At 36.7% G+C, this 14376-nt stretch overlaps 1 protein-coding gene across 1 annotated transcript in view; it reads left to right on the plus strand.

The window, feature by feature from the left end:
• LOC111417416 (probable multidrug resistance-associated protein lethal(2)03659) overlaps positions 1–14376 on the plus strand; it is a 16677-nt gene continuing 2301 nt past the window's right edge. The window contains exons 1-3 of the mRNA XM_071200349.1: positions 1–211; positions 3816–4038; positions 4099–6005. Coding sequence (XP_071056450.1) covers positions 20–211; positions 3816–4038; positions 4099–6005 — 2322 coding nt within the window. The 5' untranslated portion in view covers positions 1–19. The remainder of the gene's footprint in view (positions 212–3815; positions 4039–4098; positions 6006–14376) is intronic.

The raw sequence follows: 14376 nt of genomic DNA on the forward strand, positions 1-14376 counted from the left end.
GACATTTCTTCCTCACGTCATGGGTTATCTTCTTCAATTATTCAACGAAACTCAAGAAGTTGATAATCCGGAAGTAGCTAAATATGTTGCTAGCCTTATTTTGGTTGTTGTTATGTCAACAATAATTTTTTTTTATCATCACACCGGTTATGGACAGCAAAAGATTGGGATGCGAGTTCGAATTGCATTGTCTAGTTTAGTTTATAGGAAGGTAAGATTTTTTGTTTGATCTTAAAATTTTTATTTATAAATAAGAATACCACACAAAATCATTTTCAATGTATTGTCAAAGTCTACATAAGAATGTTTTCTTGAATTGAAGCAAGTGTTATAAAGTGCTTTTTTTTCGTGTAAGTGACACACTTCTCCCAAAACCTGCAGAGGAGATCACAGCAACGACGAGAACAACGACATCGGAGACTACCTGCAGCTTTTCCGTAATGTAAAACCAGAGACAGCACAAATGTAACGAAATATCTCAAATAGGACCAAAAAAATTGAAGAAAACCTGAAGAGCAACGAGAAACCGAAATAAAGGCATGGAATAACGAAGTGCCAAAAAAATGTATATGTAGGGATATAAATCTAGGTTTCCTGAGCTGAAAGAAGCACTAGAGGTTATGTGCAACTCATGTTACCACAAGGTCAAAAAATCGTAAAACGATGTTTGTGACATGTAAACTAATGTAATCAAGTCCACTAGAAAAAAAGCGGCGGTGCAAAACCATGGACCATGGATAGTCGGAGCTATGCGTAGGATGTGGTTAGACGTATGCAGGAGTCGTGGTGATGGTTGGCGAGAATGTGACGGTGATGTAGCAACGATAACTGAGACAAAGCTGTGGTCTGAGCATGAATAAGAGAAGAAATGTGGAGGTTCATGATGGAAAGTGGAATTAATACGGAAGTGCAGAGAGGATGTAGGAATGAGGGGAACCGGTAAGTTGATACGGTCAGGGATTGTGGGAAGGCATGTGAAGAAAGTGTGTGTATAGGAGGGAGGTGGTGAAGGATGTTAGAAAGGCCTGGAAGAGGAGATGGATGGAATCAGATAAAGGTGAGGGGTGTACAGGTTTATGAAAGATAGATGGATGAGTGAGGTAGCCATGTCCAGTGAAAGCATTCAGCTGATGACGGGACATAGTCCATTCAATGTATATTTGAGATTGGTTCGACTGAGGGAGATTGGTTGGCAGCAGGAGTTGTGTTTGGTTATGATGGTGATGCATGGTGACGGTAAGATTATTAAAAGCCTTACTATTTTCTACCAAGTTGAAAACCATATACTTCTATATGTAAGCTAATAAGTTACAATTAGCCTTCTAAAAAATGGAGGAAATAAGATTGAGCTGAATTGAATTTAGATAAAACACCTAAAGATTGAATATGGAATTGGTTCAGCAAAATACAAGGTAAACTATTTTCTGCGTTGATATATGTTCTGTATTTACAGAACCCTCTTCGGGATTTGATGCCATTAGAGTTATTTGAGCATAACTTCAAAGTCAAACTACGTTGAGGCCTTTTGTGCCTCTTCCGAATTGTTGAATCGTAGTCCGCGGCCTCTATGACGAGTCGGTCGGTGGTTTTGTTCCTCACATACCAAGGTTCATCGAAGACCATACAGAGCACCCGGTTTTTAACAACTTGGAGTTTCTCCATAAGATAGTTCGCCCAGATAATAGATACATAGGTTATTCCGGTACATTCCGTAGAAAACCGCCAACATGTGGCACGTCATGTAAGAGCCCCAAGATAATAACTAGAGAGCGCCCAATAATAAGTTTGCAACCAAATACTTGGATTTGTAGTGCCAGGAGATCACTTCTTTAAAGCTCTTCAGTCGGGCAGGGCTATCTCAGAGTCCACATCGTACATTTCCTTTTGTCGATTCGGATTTTCCAGGTTTATATTTCGACCGTTTAAGGTTTGTTTCGATGGTCTATCTAGCCTTTGCGAACGGGATTTTCGGGATAACGTTCGGTACCTGTGGTGTATTTCTCACGAAGATGTGGAATAGCAGTGAAGTCTTACCTAAAACAAAAAACAAGCTGATAGAGCGATATCCTTTGGGTCTCGTTATCCTGATTTCAACCAGATGATTACCTTTCTGGAAGGCAATAGCCTTCCTTTCGAGAAGATGCTTTAGCGCCTTGGCCGGGACTCTGGTTGGGTTAAAAGGTGTTGGTCACCGACGCACCTGACTAGAGAGTGCACTAATGAGATAGAAAAACTTGGTGCTATAAATGCGGGAAACGTGGGCACCAAGAGGATGAGTGTAAGAACGAACCGAAATGTGTAGACTGTTAAATTATCGGACATAGGTCGATCACCGGCGCATTCCCAATTTATAGAGAGAAGGTTAAAATAATAAATAAGAATAAATGAGAAAATAAACAGGAATAAAGAAGAAGAACAAGATAAAAAGAAAGCAAAAAGGCAGAGTGAAATGAAGAAATTCGAGGTCATCAGAAGGAAGAAAAGAAAGAGGAAGGAAGGTAATCTTGAGGGACAACGCTCAACAGAATCATGCTCAAGTATTGCAACTAATCACAAACAGATCCACAAAAGCAAGGAACATGATGGAAAGACAAGCAATTGTAAGGTAGATTGTCATGGCAACAGTGCGGGAGCTAAATAGAGGAAAGATATAGAAAGGGGATGGTTTAGAAACAGTGACGGGGATGTGGCCATAAGAATATGGAATGAAGACATCAAAGTGAATGGAAAAAGGGTATTTGGAGAGTAAATGGATATTTGTTCTTGTAACAAACGTGGGGATCATGGTGGGATGCTATCTGACACCTAATGAAGCTATTATGAACTTTGAAAGGAAGTTAACTGTCTTGAGGAGAAATGTAGATAGGTACAAGAGGAGGGAAGCCATAATGACTTGAGAATTCATAGTTAAGCACAGTCACTGAGGATCAAAAATGGAGGACAAAAGAGATAGGATGCTGTGGGGATGAATAGTGGAGAGGGACATGGTTGCGGTGAATAGAGGAAACAATGCCAACCTGGAAAAGAGAAAGTCTATAATCGACTTGACTATATGTAAAACACACAAACAGTAGCTTTTGAATAATCAGGAGTGGAGGGAAACGTCAGCGACTACCTACATGTTTATTTCAGCGTTAGATTATATTATAAGAGGGAATCAAGCCTAGTGCGAAGTGGGAGCAGAACAAGACGAAAGGAAGAATTAGTCAAAAGAATTCAAAGGAACACGCACGCCCCACAGTGGTCAATTTCACGAATTTAGGAGTACAAAATTCACATCTCAAAAACATAGTAGCTGTTAGTAACAAAATCTAAGATTTATATAAAGTTTGGGTCATATTTGTCAACCGGAAGTGGTCAAGTTTGCCCATTCAGGAAGTTTATATTCAAACCAGTCATTGCAAGTGTGCAACCAATTTCACAGTATTAGTACAGCAATACGCAAATCGCAATATTGGTTGCACACTTGCACTGATGACTTCGGGTACGATAATTAATTAACACACTGTATTGGTGGAATGTGGAGAAGAAGGCAAAGGAGAGTGGAACAAGCGTAGACTGGTAGTAATGAGAGAACAAAGAAACCGTGGTACACCAGGAAAGTCAGCTAGAGTGGATAGGGAAAACTATGTAACTAGCTGGAGACCTTTCATTACCACCTTTAGTTATTACTTTACGCATTTCTTTTGGTATCTTTTATTACATTTTATCTTTCATTTTTTTTTACCATTTTTATATATTTATGACCAAAATTAAGAAAAGATTTCAAGAGACTTAATCCTTCAAAATTATAACATTGTTTTATTTTAATTTAGATTACAAAACTGAGTACAAAATCACTTCAAGAAATCTCTTCAGGCGGATTAGTCAATTTATTATCAAATGACGTTCAAAGATTTGATAGCGTAGCAACTGCTCTTCATTCAATTTGGATTGCACCATTTCAAATAGGAATAGTAACGTACTTTCTATGGGACAAAATCGGCGTTGTTTGTTTAGCAGGGATATTAAGTATGGTTTCATTAACTTTATTTCAAAGTAATTACCTTTATTTCTTATTTGAGTCAATTTAGATGTAACTTTTATTTTAATTTTTAGCATCAATGGGAAGAATGGCTTCAAACATTCGTTCAAAACTGGCGAAAAAAACCGATAAACGAGTTAATTTAATGAACGAAATTATTTCTGGGATCCAAGTGATTAAAATGTACGCTTGGGAAAAACCATTTGAAAAATTAGTCGATTTAGCTCGAATCGATGAAGTAAAAGCGATCAAAACTGCTAATTATATTCGAGCGATTTTTTTAAGTTCAATGGTTTTTATTGAAAGAACAACATTATTTTTTACAGTAATCGCTTACGTTTTAACTGAAAACGATTTATCGTCTGATATGGTTTTTACGGTTGCGCAATTTTTAAATGTTTTGCAAAGCGCTGTAGCTGTTATGTTACCTTTAGCCATACAAAGTGGAGCAGAAAGTTTAGTGTCAATTCAACGAATAAAAACGTTTTTATTATTGGAAGAAAAGAAAATAAAGAATTATCAAGAAAAAAGTTTAATAAATAATTCCGTTGAAATCGAAAAAGTTTTTGCTGGATTTAATGATAACATTATTCTTAAAAACATCGATTTAGAAATCCCAAAAGGTTCTCTTTGCGTAATCATCGGAAATGTTGGTTCTGGGAAAAGTTCAATTTTAAATTTACTCCTTCAAGAAATCGAATTAAAATCAGGAACGGTAAAAATGAACGGAAAATTATCGTTTTCATCGCAAGAACCATGGATTTTTAATTCATCAGTAAGAAATAACATAATTTTTGAAAACGATTACGACGAATTAAAATACAAAGTAATCGCTGAAGTTTGCGCTTTAGAAACCGATTTTAATCAATTCCCCAACAACGATTTCACAATAATCAGTGAAAAAGGGCATTCTTTAAGTGGAGGACAAAAATCTAGAATAAATCTTGCAAGATCAATATACAAAGAAGCTGATATTTATTTATTAGATGACCCATTATCGGCCGTTGATTCCCACGTTGCCAAACATATCTTTAACGAATGCATTGTTGAGTACCTCCAAGGAAAAACAAGAATTTTAGTAACCCACCAAATTCAATTTTTAAATAAAGCCGATTTTATTGTTGTTATAAAAGATGGACAAATCGATTTTAAAGGAACATTTGACCAATTAAAAAAAGAAGAAATAATAAAATTCTTCGATATACACCAAGAAGAAGAACGAGATGATAAAACAAAACGAAAAATTAAAAAAAATGTACGAAAATCAACGGGGAGTTTAATTCTCGATCAAGAAAAAGTCGATTATCAAAAAAATATTTTTTTCGAATACATAAAGTCATCAACAAACTCATTATCTTTAACGATTTTAATCTTAGTTTTAATCATAACTCAATTCGCTTGTAACTCGGCTGATTACTGGATTAGTTTTTGGACCGATCAAGTAGAAACTCAATCTCAAACAATCAATCAAGACACATCAATTTATATTTACTCGTCGATAATCGCTTCAATCATCATTTTCACCGTAATTCGGTCGTATTTATTCTTCGCACACGCATCGATTGCATCAAAAAATCTCCACTCAAAAATGTTTAATTCACTTTTACGATTTCCGATGAAATTTTTTAATACGAATAGTAGCGGAAGGATTTTAAATCGATTTAGTAAAGACACTGGAGCAATGGATGAAATTTTACCTCGAGTTTTAAGCGACACCATTCAAGTGATTTTGGTTATGATTGGTTCTTTCGCTTTGATTATTATCGCCAATGTTTGGATGACTATAGCTATAGTTGTTTTAATCCTGGTTTTTCTTGGTGTTAGAAAATGGTTTTTGGTAACTGCGAAAAGTATAAAACACGTTGAAGGTGTAGTTAAAAGCCCGATGTTTTCCATGATCAATTCCAGTTTAAGTGGATTAATTACTATAAGAGCTTTCAATAATGAAATGGTTTTAATTAATCAATTTGATGAATTACAGGTTAGTTATTTAAATTATTTTATCTACAACTATTGAATTATCTATTCGTTATTCATTTGATTTTTGACGGGTAATGACACACATTACCCATGACTGACAAAGTGTTGAATAATGAAGCCATTATTCCACAGTTCTGGCATGGCCTACTAATCAAAAAATAAAATATTAACAGAAATGACAGATTTCTTATATTGAGGTTATGTCTGAAATGTCTATTAAGTTTTTTTTTTCCTTTTTTTGATTTTTTTTTCAAAATTAAATAGTTGTAGATAAAGTATAGTATTTAACTTGCGTATAATGGATGTTACCCACTCAGATTACAACACTCGCCCGCTTTGCAACTTCATCTTCGTGGGTAACAGCCGCCATTATACGGTTGTTAAATAATATACTATTATATAATTGATCGAAAAATATTAATTTTTATGAGACCAATGTTATATAATTGCTGTAAAACTGTTCAAACTTTTCCATTGATTTTAAAAGTATGTTTTTAATCATTTATGAACACCTGTATAGCATTGTTCCCGTGGTAAGATATGTTCGAAGTAATCTTAAACAAGTTGTTCTCATAACATTTTACCATTTAACAAATTAAATCTTTTTGAGACAAACTATATTGAAAAATCATGATACTACTCAAAGATACGTCATGATACTCACCTCAAAGAATCTTATAGTCTAATTACACAAATTTAAAATTTCCGATAAACTTTTGACCCGACCAAATGAGAACGATTCTCAACGTAATTTGATGCGCTGAATCCGAATCTTCAATCCGTTTGTCAAGATTGGTTCTGGATTTTGTGTTTTTTAAATTGTTTTAAACCGACAATCTGCTAAAAAGTAAATATTAATTTGGCAAAAACGATAATTTTATAGAATGTTCAATAAAAAAAAACATTTAGCCGAAGTTGTTTTGTAATGCGTGCAGTACAGAGCTGAGTAAGTGAAAAAGTGTACTTTTCATTTTCATGTCTAATACTATGGAGAGAACCAAAAATCACTCTGCTAAGTGAAGATTAATTTGGAAAAAACCGTGATAATTTTATAGAATGTTCAATAAAAAAACCATTTAGAGTACCATGCTTTTCCAGTCTATATCAAACATTCAGTGCCAAAGTTATTTTGTAATGCGTGCAGTTATTTGTTATTCTATGCACTTGGTCTATTGTTGCATTCCGAAACCCAAATTGATGTGTTGGTATTAGGGCTTTTTCTTCTACGACAGGTTTTAGTTATTTTAATAGTAATTTTTCAAGTAGTTTTGATAGTAAGAGTAATAATGAGATTGGCTTATATGATGTAACATCTGTCGGTTTTGGTATCATTACTATTTCAGCAACTTTCCATATAATTGAGAAGTATTTCTGTTTAAAAGCAGCATTAATTATGTGTAATAGTTTTGTAATCGCCCGTTTTGGTAGATGTTTCAATGTTTCTCGATTAATTAGGTCATAGAATACTGATTTCTTTATATTTAACTTTTGTATTTCATAATACAGTTCTTTCATTCTTACACATGTTATATTACTCTGCTGATCACTTTGAATTATGCTAGGAACACTATTTAACATAGTTGTTGAACTGTCTGATATAAAAGTTTCTTTCAGATGCTCAGCAAACAAATGAACGTTTTCTTGATTACATTACATCACATAGAATACATATCGGGTAGGCGGACCAACCAACCTTGCACCGCGACCCTAAGGATCTATTGTACCCCGATAGATATCGTTATCAAATTTCACCGTGCAGTCCAATGCTCTTAACGAACATTAATACCTTGCTCGGCGAAAGGTCATTCAGATCTTTTGAGGAGATAAACTGCGACGCAAAAATCGAGAATCTGATACGGTTAACGGCAGGGCAGTGGCATAAAACATGCTCAACCGTCTCTGCTTCCTCCGCACATAGTCGGCATTCAACATCGTCGGCTAAACCCAACAAGTTGAGGTGTGCTTTTAATCGGCAGTGCCCAGTAAAAACACCCATTAGAACTTTTATTGTACTACGGGCAAGTCCTAAAATATTCCCGGGTTTGACAGTGGCGATGTTAATAAACACCTTAGCATGTCTCATTCCAGGAGAACTGGTCCACAGTAGGCGAAGTCTCTCTTCAGCCCACAGTCCAATCCTATATTTGGCCATCGCAAATGATACACCAACTGCTGGTTCCGGTCCCACAAACGCTTCAGCGCTGCCATCTCGTGCTAGCTTATCTGCCGCTTCATTGCCAGCAACCCCAGAGTGACCCGGGACCCAGATCAGAGAGACTCTGTTATCACAACTCAGTGTGTTTAATGTTCTCTTACAATCATTAACCAGAGCCGACACCGTTTTCACGGCTTGCAGCGCCTGGAGAGTGGCTTGACTGTCTGAGAAAATTCGTACTGTCATGTTCTTCACCCCTCTTTCAAGAAGGATTTTAGTACCCATGTCAATAGCAAATACTTCCGCCTGGAATACAGTACGGTACGTACCCAGGCTGTAGGCTTGCTTAATTCGAGGTGTCTGGCAGTATACTCCTGCTCCTACCCCTTCAGGCGTTTTTGATCCATCTGTGTACAAGCAAATGTCTGCCCGAACCAGAGAATTTTCATTTTCGATCCAGGACTGCCGCTCAGGCAGTACAATCTGGTATCGAGCATTAATCACTGATAGTGATACCGCCAAATCTGACGGCATTGATACCACAGTATCAGTGCTTATAATGTCTTCCGCAGCCCATTGGTAGGACATGTCGGAACAGTTTTGAGCATATTGCTTAAATCTGTAAATGGTTGTTCTAGCCACTTTCTTTATATGCAAATGCAGAGGAGATAGGCCAAGCAGAACCTCCATTGCTAGAGTTGGCGTTGTGCCTATCGCACCAGAGATTGCCAATCCAGCTACTCGTTGAATTCGTGGAAGTTTACTGATAACTGAAGTCTGTCGGACTTTCCTATACCAGGCTGCTGCTCCGTATGTGATCATAGGTCTAACCACAGTCACATAGAGCCAGTACAGTCTTTCAGGGGTAAGACCCCAATTTTTTCCACAAAGACTGCGACAAGTCCACAAGGATAGTCTAGCTTTGTGCAAAACTCCCTGCAAATGTCCATTCCATGACAGAGTTTTGTCTAGGATTACTCCTAGATATTTGACTTCCTTTGAGAAAGGAATTTCTTCACCTTGGATAGTTGGGCGGATTAGTCCATCCAACTTTCGCTTCCTGGTGAAGGGCACAACAATTGTCTTTTGCGGGTTTATTAAGAGGTTCTCTCCCTTACACCAAGCGCAAATGGTATCTAGGGTCACCTGGAGGACTTTAGATATCCTCGGCAAACAGGTTCCTTTGACCATAACGACAATGTCATCAGCATAAGCTTGTATTTCCACACCAACGGCTTCGACTATCGCAATCAGATCGTCAACTAGGAGGGACCAAAGCAGGGGAGATAACACCCCTCCCTGCGGGCAGCCACCTCCCGGCCTGAAGCGTATCGTATCACCGTGGAGTGAAGTAGAAACTATTCTACTATCTAGCATATTGCGGATCCAACCCGCTATAGTTGCTTCCACTCCCCTGTCAAGAGCAGCTCTTTCAAGAGATTGTGGTATTGCGTTGTTGAACGCTCCCTCTATATCCAGAAACGCACAAACCAAGATTTCTTTATCCTGCAGCGTCCTGGATATTCTACCAACTAAGTTGTGTAGAGCCTACACAACTAAGTTGATTGCTCTTAGCCCAATTTCCATTACTATTTCGAATTGAAGGTGTATGTGTTTTTGCAACTTTAAGCTTTGTTGTTGCCTTCCACAGAGAATAATCAGTACTGGCATCGTCAGTAAGGTCTTTTAAGTAATTTTGAATATTATTTTGTTGGTGGCTATCTGTAAATGCTCTTAATTCGGCTGTTATTTTATTTAATTTAGTTTTATCACTAGGAATTATATTGGTTTACCATATCTTCCTTGCTTTCCGTTTTTCTGCAATTTTAAAGCATTAAGATGAATTTTATTATTTAATGTTTTTTGAAATAGATTCCAATTAGTGAATTTATTAGTTAGTGATAAAAAGGGTTCTTTATTACATACTTTGTTATTTATAATAATAATTACTGTATAGTTTAAGTTAATATTCATTTCACCCTTTCCCGGATAAAGCAGGTAATAAATTGTTATTTACTAAGGTAATGGTTTTTTTTTTGATAATTATCTTTATTAATTTCGGCCACCTGGCCGTCTTCAGAAGACTTCTACAACGTACAATTTTTTGAAGTCTTCTGAAGACGGCGGCCCGGTGGCCAAAATTAATAAAGATAATTATCAAAAAAAAAACCATCACCTTAGTAAATAACAATTTATTACCTGCTTTAATAATTACTGGTGAGTGATCTGAGTCCAGCCCTAACTCTTCTTGTATCTTTACGAAGTTAAGCGATATATTTTTCGTAATAAAAAAATCGAGCATGTCAGGAATTTTACTTCTACCTGTTGGCCAGTAAGTTGGCTTATCAGTGGAGAGCACCTCACAATTTAGGGCCTCTATTGCACGTTTCAGTTCTCTTCCTTTTGTATTTGTCAAGTGAGAACCACAAGACATATGTTTTGCATTAAAGTCTCCTCCAAGTATAAACTTGTTTTGAAGATGCAATAGAATTTCTTGATAATGTTCTCTTTTGAGATTCTGTCTCGGCGGTAAGTACGTTGCTGCTACAGATATTAAGCCATTAGCGGTTTGAACTTTTACTGTAGTTTGATGTTCTTCAATACTAATTGTATTGTTCAATTTGTGTGATAAATATTGTAATGGTTGATGTTAATATACGATTCTCGTATAAAGTGAGTTTCGGGGATAAGACATACATCAATATTGTTTTCTTTAAGTATTATTGGTAGTGTATTCTGATGATGTCGAAGACCATTGGAATTCCACAGCATTATTTTTAGTTGCTGCTTTGTAGACATTTTGAAGGAAACCATTTAATAACGCAAAGTGAATTGAATGATTTCAGCTTATCGAAAGAAAAGGCAGAGTTGCCCCTTGTAAATCCACACGACATACTCCTGTAACCTCATCACATTAAACTTGGCCTTATTAAGAACTTCGTCAAAGAGCTCAATCGTGAAGATCGAGCTTTTCAAAACATCAAAGAAGGAATATTTGTTGGACCTGATATTCGAAAGATAATGGCCGACAGAAACTTTACAAAATGTTTCAAAGTGATGTTCACAATTATCTGGGTAAACGCAAATCCTCGGATTTTAAAGAAATAATTTGTTGAAATTATCGCAAGATTGGAGCTTGAATTTCTCTCAAGATTCTTTTTCTGCATTCCCATCTTGATTTTTTCCATGAAAACTTAGGCGATACGAGCAACAAGCAAGGAGAGCAGTTACAATCAGACATGGTGTAAATCGAGAGGCGATACCAAAGAATTTGGGATGAACAACTACTGTTGGATCCTAAAAGATACAAACAACTCAGTTCGAGTGGCATGCCTGCCATTCTAACTTTCTTTGGTATGTCCAAATTTTGATCAGGTAAAAATCAACCGCCGCAAGACCGCGTACCGTTATCCATACCGCTCGGTATTTACCTGGTTGAAAACCTACGAGAAATCTAAAATCTGAAGGGATGATTGTGAAGTATCATTGGATTCGCATTTTTTAGATCTATCAGAAAACTTTATAATATGTAGGATGTTCCTATAAAAATAACAAAGTTGCCCCATTTTTCAGAAAAATTACAAGTGATAAACCATTTTTTATGGAAAACTATTTGAGTTAACTATCTTGATATCTTGAAGCGTTTTTATTATACTATTATTATTAATTATACAAGTGAAGGGTTACTTATGACGTGTAGTGTATATTAGCTCCTTTTACATAATCTTCAGAAAAAATGCTGCGCGCGCGCAACATATGCCATTTTTTTAGCGTCTATCGCCGCTTGCGCCTTCAATCCTCCATGCCTTTCAGTTCTGCTAGCCGTTCACGGTTAGGTTTCACTCTTACATCGTTTTACTTCTCTTAACCATGTGTTGGGCGGTTGACTCGTGGAAATCTTCCCGCGTGCATCTTTTTAACATGCCCATACCAAATCATTTGTTTTTTGGCTGGTAACTTTTTTTATGTAGATTTAGATTCCTTGTTGATACATTTCTGCTCCACAGTGTTGAGTTTAGCATACCTATTAGTTCCCTTTTCCGTTACCGTATTTATTCGGTATTTCCGTGTTTATTCCACTATTATGTATTCTTATGTCCGGGTAGACATAAGCTTCACGTGCTTGTATAACATTTCCGTCATTCAGTAGTTTCCTCCTATACATATATACAATATCTGCCTATAACGAACCTCCACGAACCACGCCAAAGGGTTCATTATACGCAAAGTTCACTAAAATCGGTGATACATATCTGAAATTGGAAGAAAGTACGGAATTGTGACATTGCGTTGCACACATGATTTATTAAAGAACACAGAAAAACATGCATAAAACTTAAATGTAACTATAAATCAGATGTTTTTGTTTGTTTCACTACTGTTTTCTACATTAGCAAAGTTATTAAGAATATGCTGCGGAGCATCACGATTTTGCAAGAAATTGCGAATGATGCAGATGTTTTGTTTTAACTATGTAATCGTTGGATCTGACAGGTCGATATTATCTTGACTCCCTGCGTTGGCGTCATATTTATGGTCACTACTATTCTTCAAAATAAGCAGAAGTCCACTATAAACGGGTTCATTATAAGTGGACATTACTGTATTTAATGACCATAACTTTAATGACTTTAATTTGGTCATCTGCGTAATGTAATCTGTATAGCTTTGTTTCCCAGCTCTATTCCCATATTCTCGCACTTTCTTTTCCAGTCTTTTCATAAATTTTAATACCTCGTCTCCTTCCACCATATATGTACTATTTCCTGCTTCCAAGTATTTTACTATGTCCTCCTGAAGTAACCGTTTATAACAACATGTTAAGGTATGTACATGTTCTCTCCCAATGCCCATTTTTCTCTATACTATTTACTTTATTAACGCCTTTGGCTTCTTTGTGTCGTATTTTATCTTCAATATCTTGTGGGTTTAAACATTTTTCGTTCTGTTCTTGTTTTGTTTGTTTCAACTTCAAAAGATTTTCACTACACCAAAACTTCCTTTCTTTTCGTGTATTTTTCTCTTAAAAGTCCAGTGTTTCTCTAGCTGTTCTATGAATGGCTTCGGTTAGGTGGTTGTATAACTGTTGTACAGGTTTATCAATAGCCACTTCGTCCAAAATATTATCTAGTTTAGGTTTATGCATTTCTCTCCATGTGCTTCTTTAGAAACCAGCCATTCGTAAATCTTAATTCTCTAGTCTCCTATACGTCGGCGTCGATCACTCTGGTTCCATTATTATTTAGGTTCATATTCTAACGTTCATGTTCCTAGTATAATTCGTCATATATCAGTTCGTTCATCGTGTAGTCAGACATTTGGGGAACGCATCCTTCTTGGCGGAGAGGTATTTGATGTCGAGATCGTTCCGTGCTTTCTGAAGGGCGCGCTTCAGACAGTCAAGATTTTTGTGGGGAATAGCACAAGCGTTGCTTCCAAATACCGATCACACGGAAACATAGTGTCGGTTTTAATCAGATGCGTAGTGCTGAACCGAAGCCTTGTGCGCGTAGTTCTGTTGGAATGTCCAATAGTGAGACTCGTTCCAAAGAAACAATTCCTTTATCAGAATCTCATCAAGGTAGTTCTGGGAGTTGATTCTGCACCTTGGTGCTACAAAGATTACGTTCACGAGAGATGTTCAGTTCCTTAGCCATTTTTCTCGTCTTGGAATTCTGGCGGACCTTGTCTCGGATATACTTGACCATAGTAGAATTCACTAGTTTTTCGTCTTCCACTTCTGGGACGGCCTTCGATGCAACCGGTCTCCTAACAACGACGGATTGTGCATTAGATGTCTTTACAGGAAACTCCTTATTATAACTTCGGCCTGGTTCAGCCTCAAAATCGTGACACAGTCTGCGTCGGACACCATTATATGGAAAAGCCCAGTTGAAAACGCAATTCTTTGGAGGAATCTTGAGTGGTAATAAGACGCACATGCGAGCAAAATCACAGTCATATAATAAAAACGACCAAAGTGCAACATCGTAAAGTTAGGTTCCCGGATTTTTATTACACTCTGTATATCCTAGATGGTTGGTATTTCTTTAGTCTTACATTGACGGCTTACCAATTTGTTATTTCCTTCCTTAGATCTTTCCTAATAAATAGCGACTCTTTGCTTCACGCTTTCTTGTTTAGGGACACCACTGCACAAATATAAATAATAACCAATAACTTCGGAATAACCTCTTTTGTCTCTGTCGATGAGGAT

This window comes from Onthophagus taurus, chromosome 11 (genome assembly GCF_036711975.1).
Source record: "Onthophagus taurus isolate NC chromosome 11, IU_Otau_3.0, whole genome shotgun sequence".
NCBI classification, from domain to species: Eukaryota; Metazoa; Arthropoda; class Insecta; order Coleoptera; family Scarabaeidae; genus Onthophagus; species Onthophagus taurus.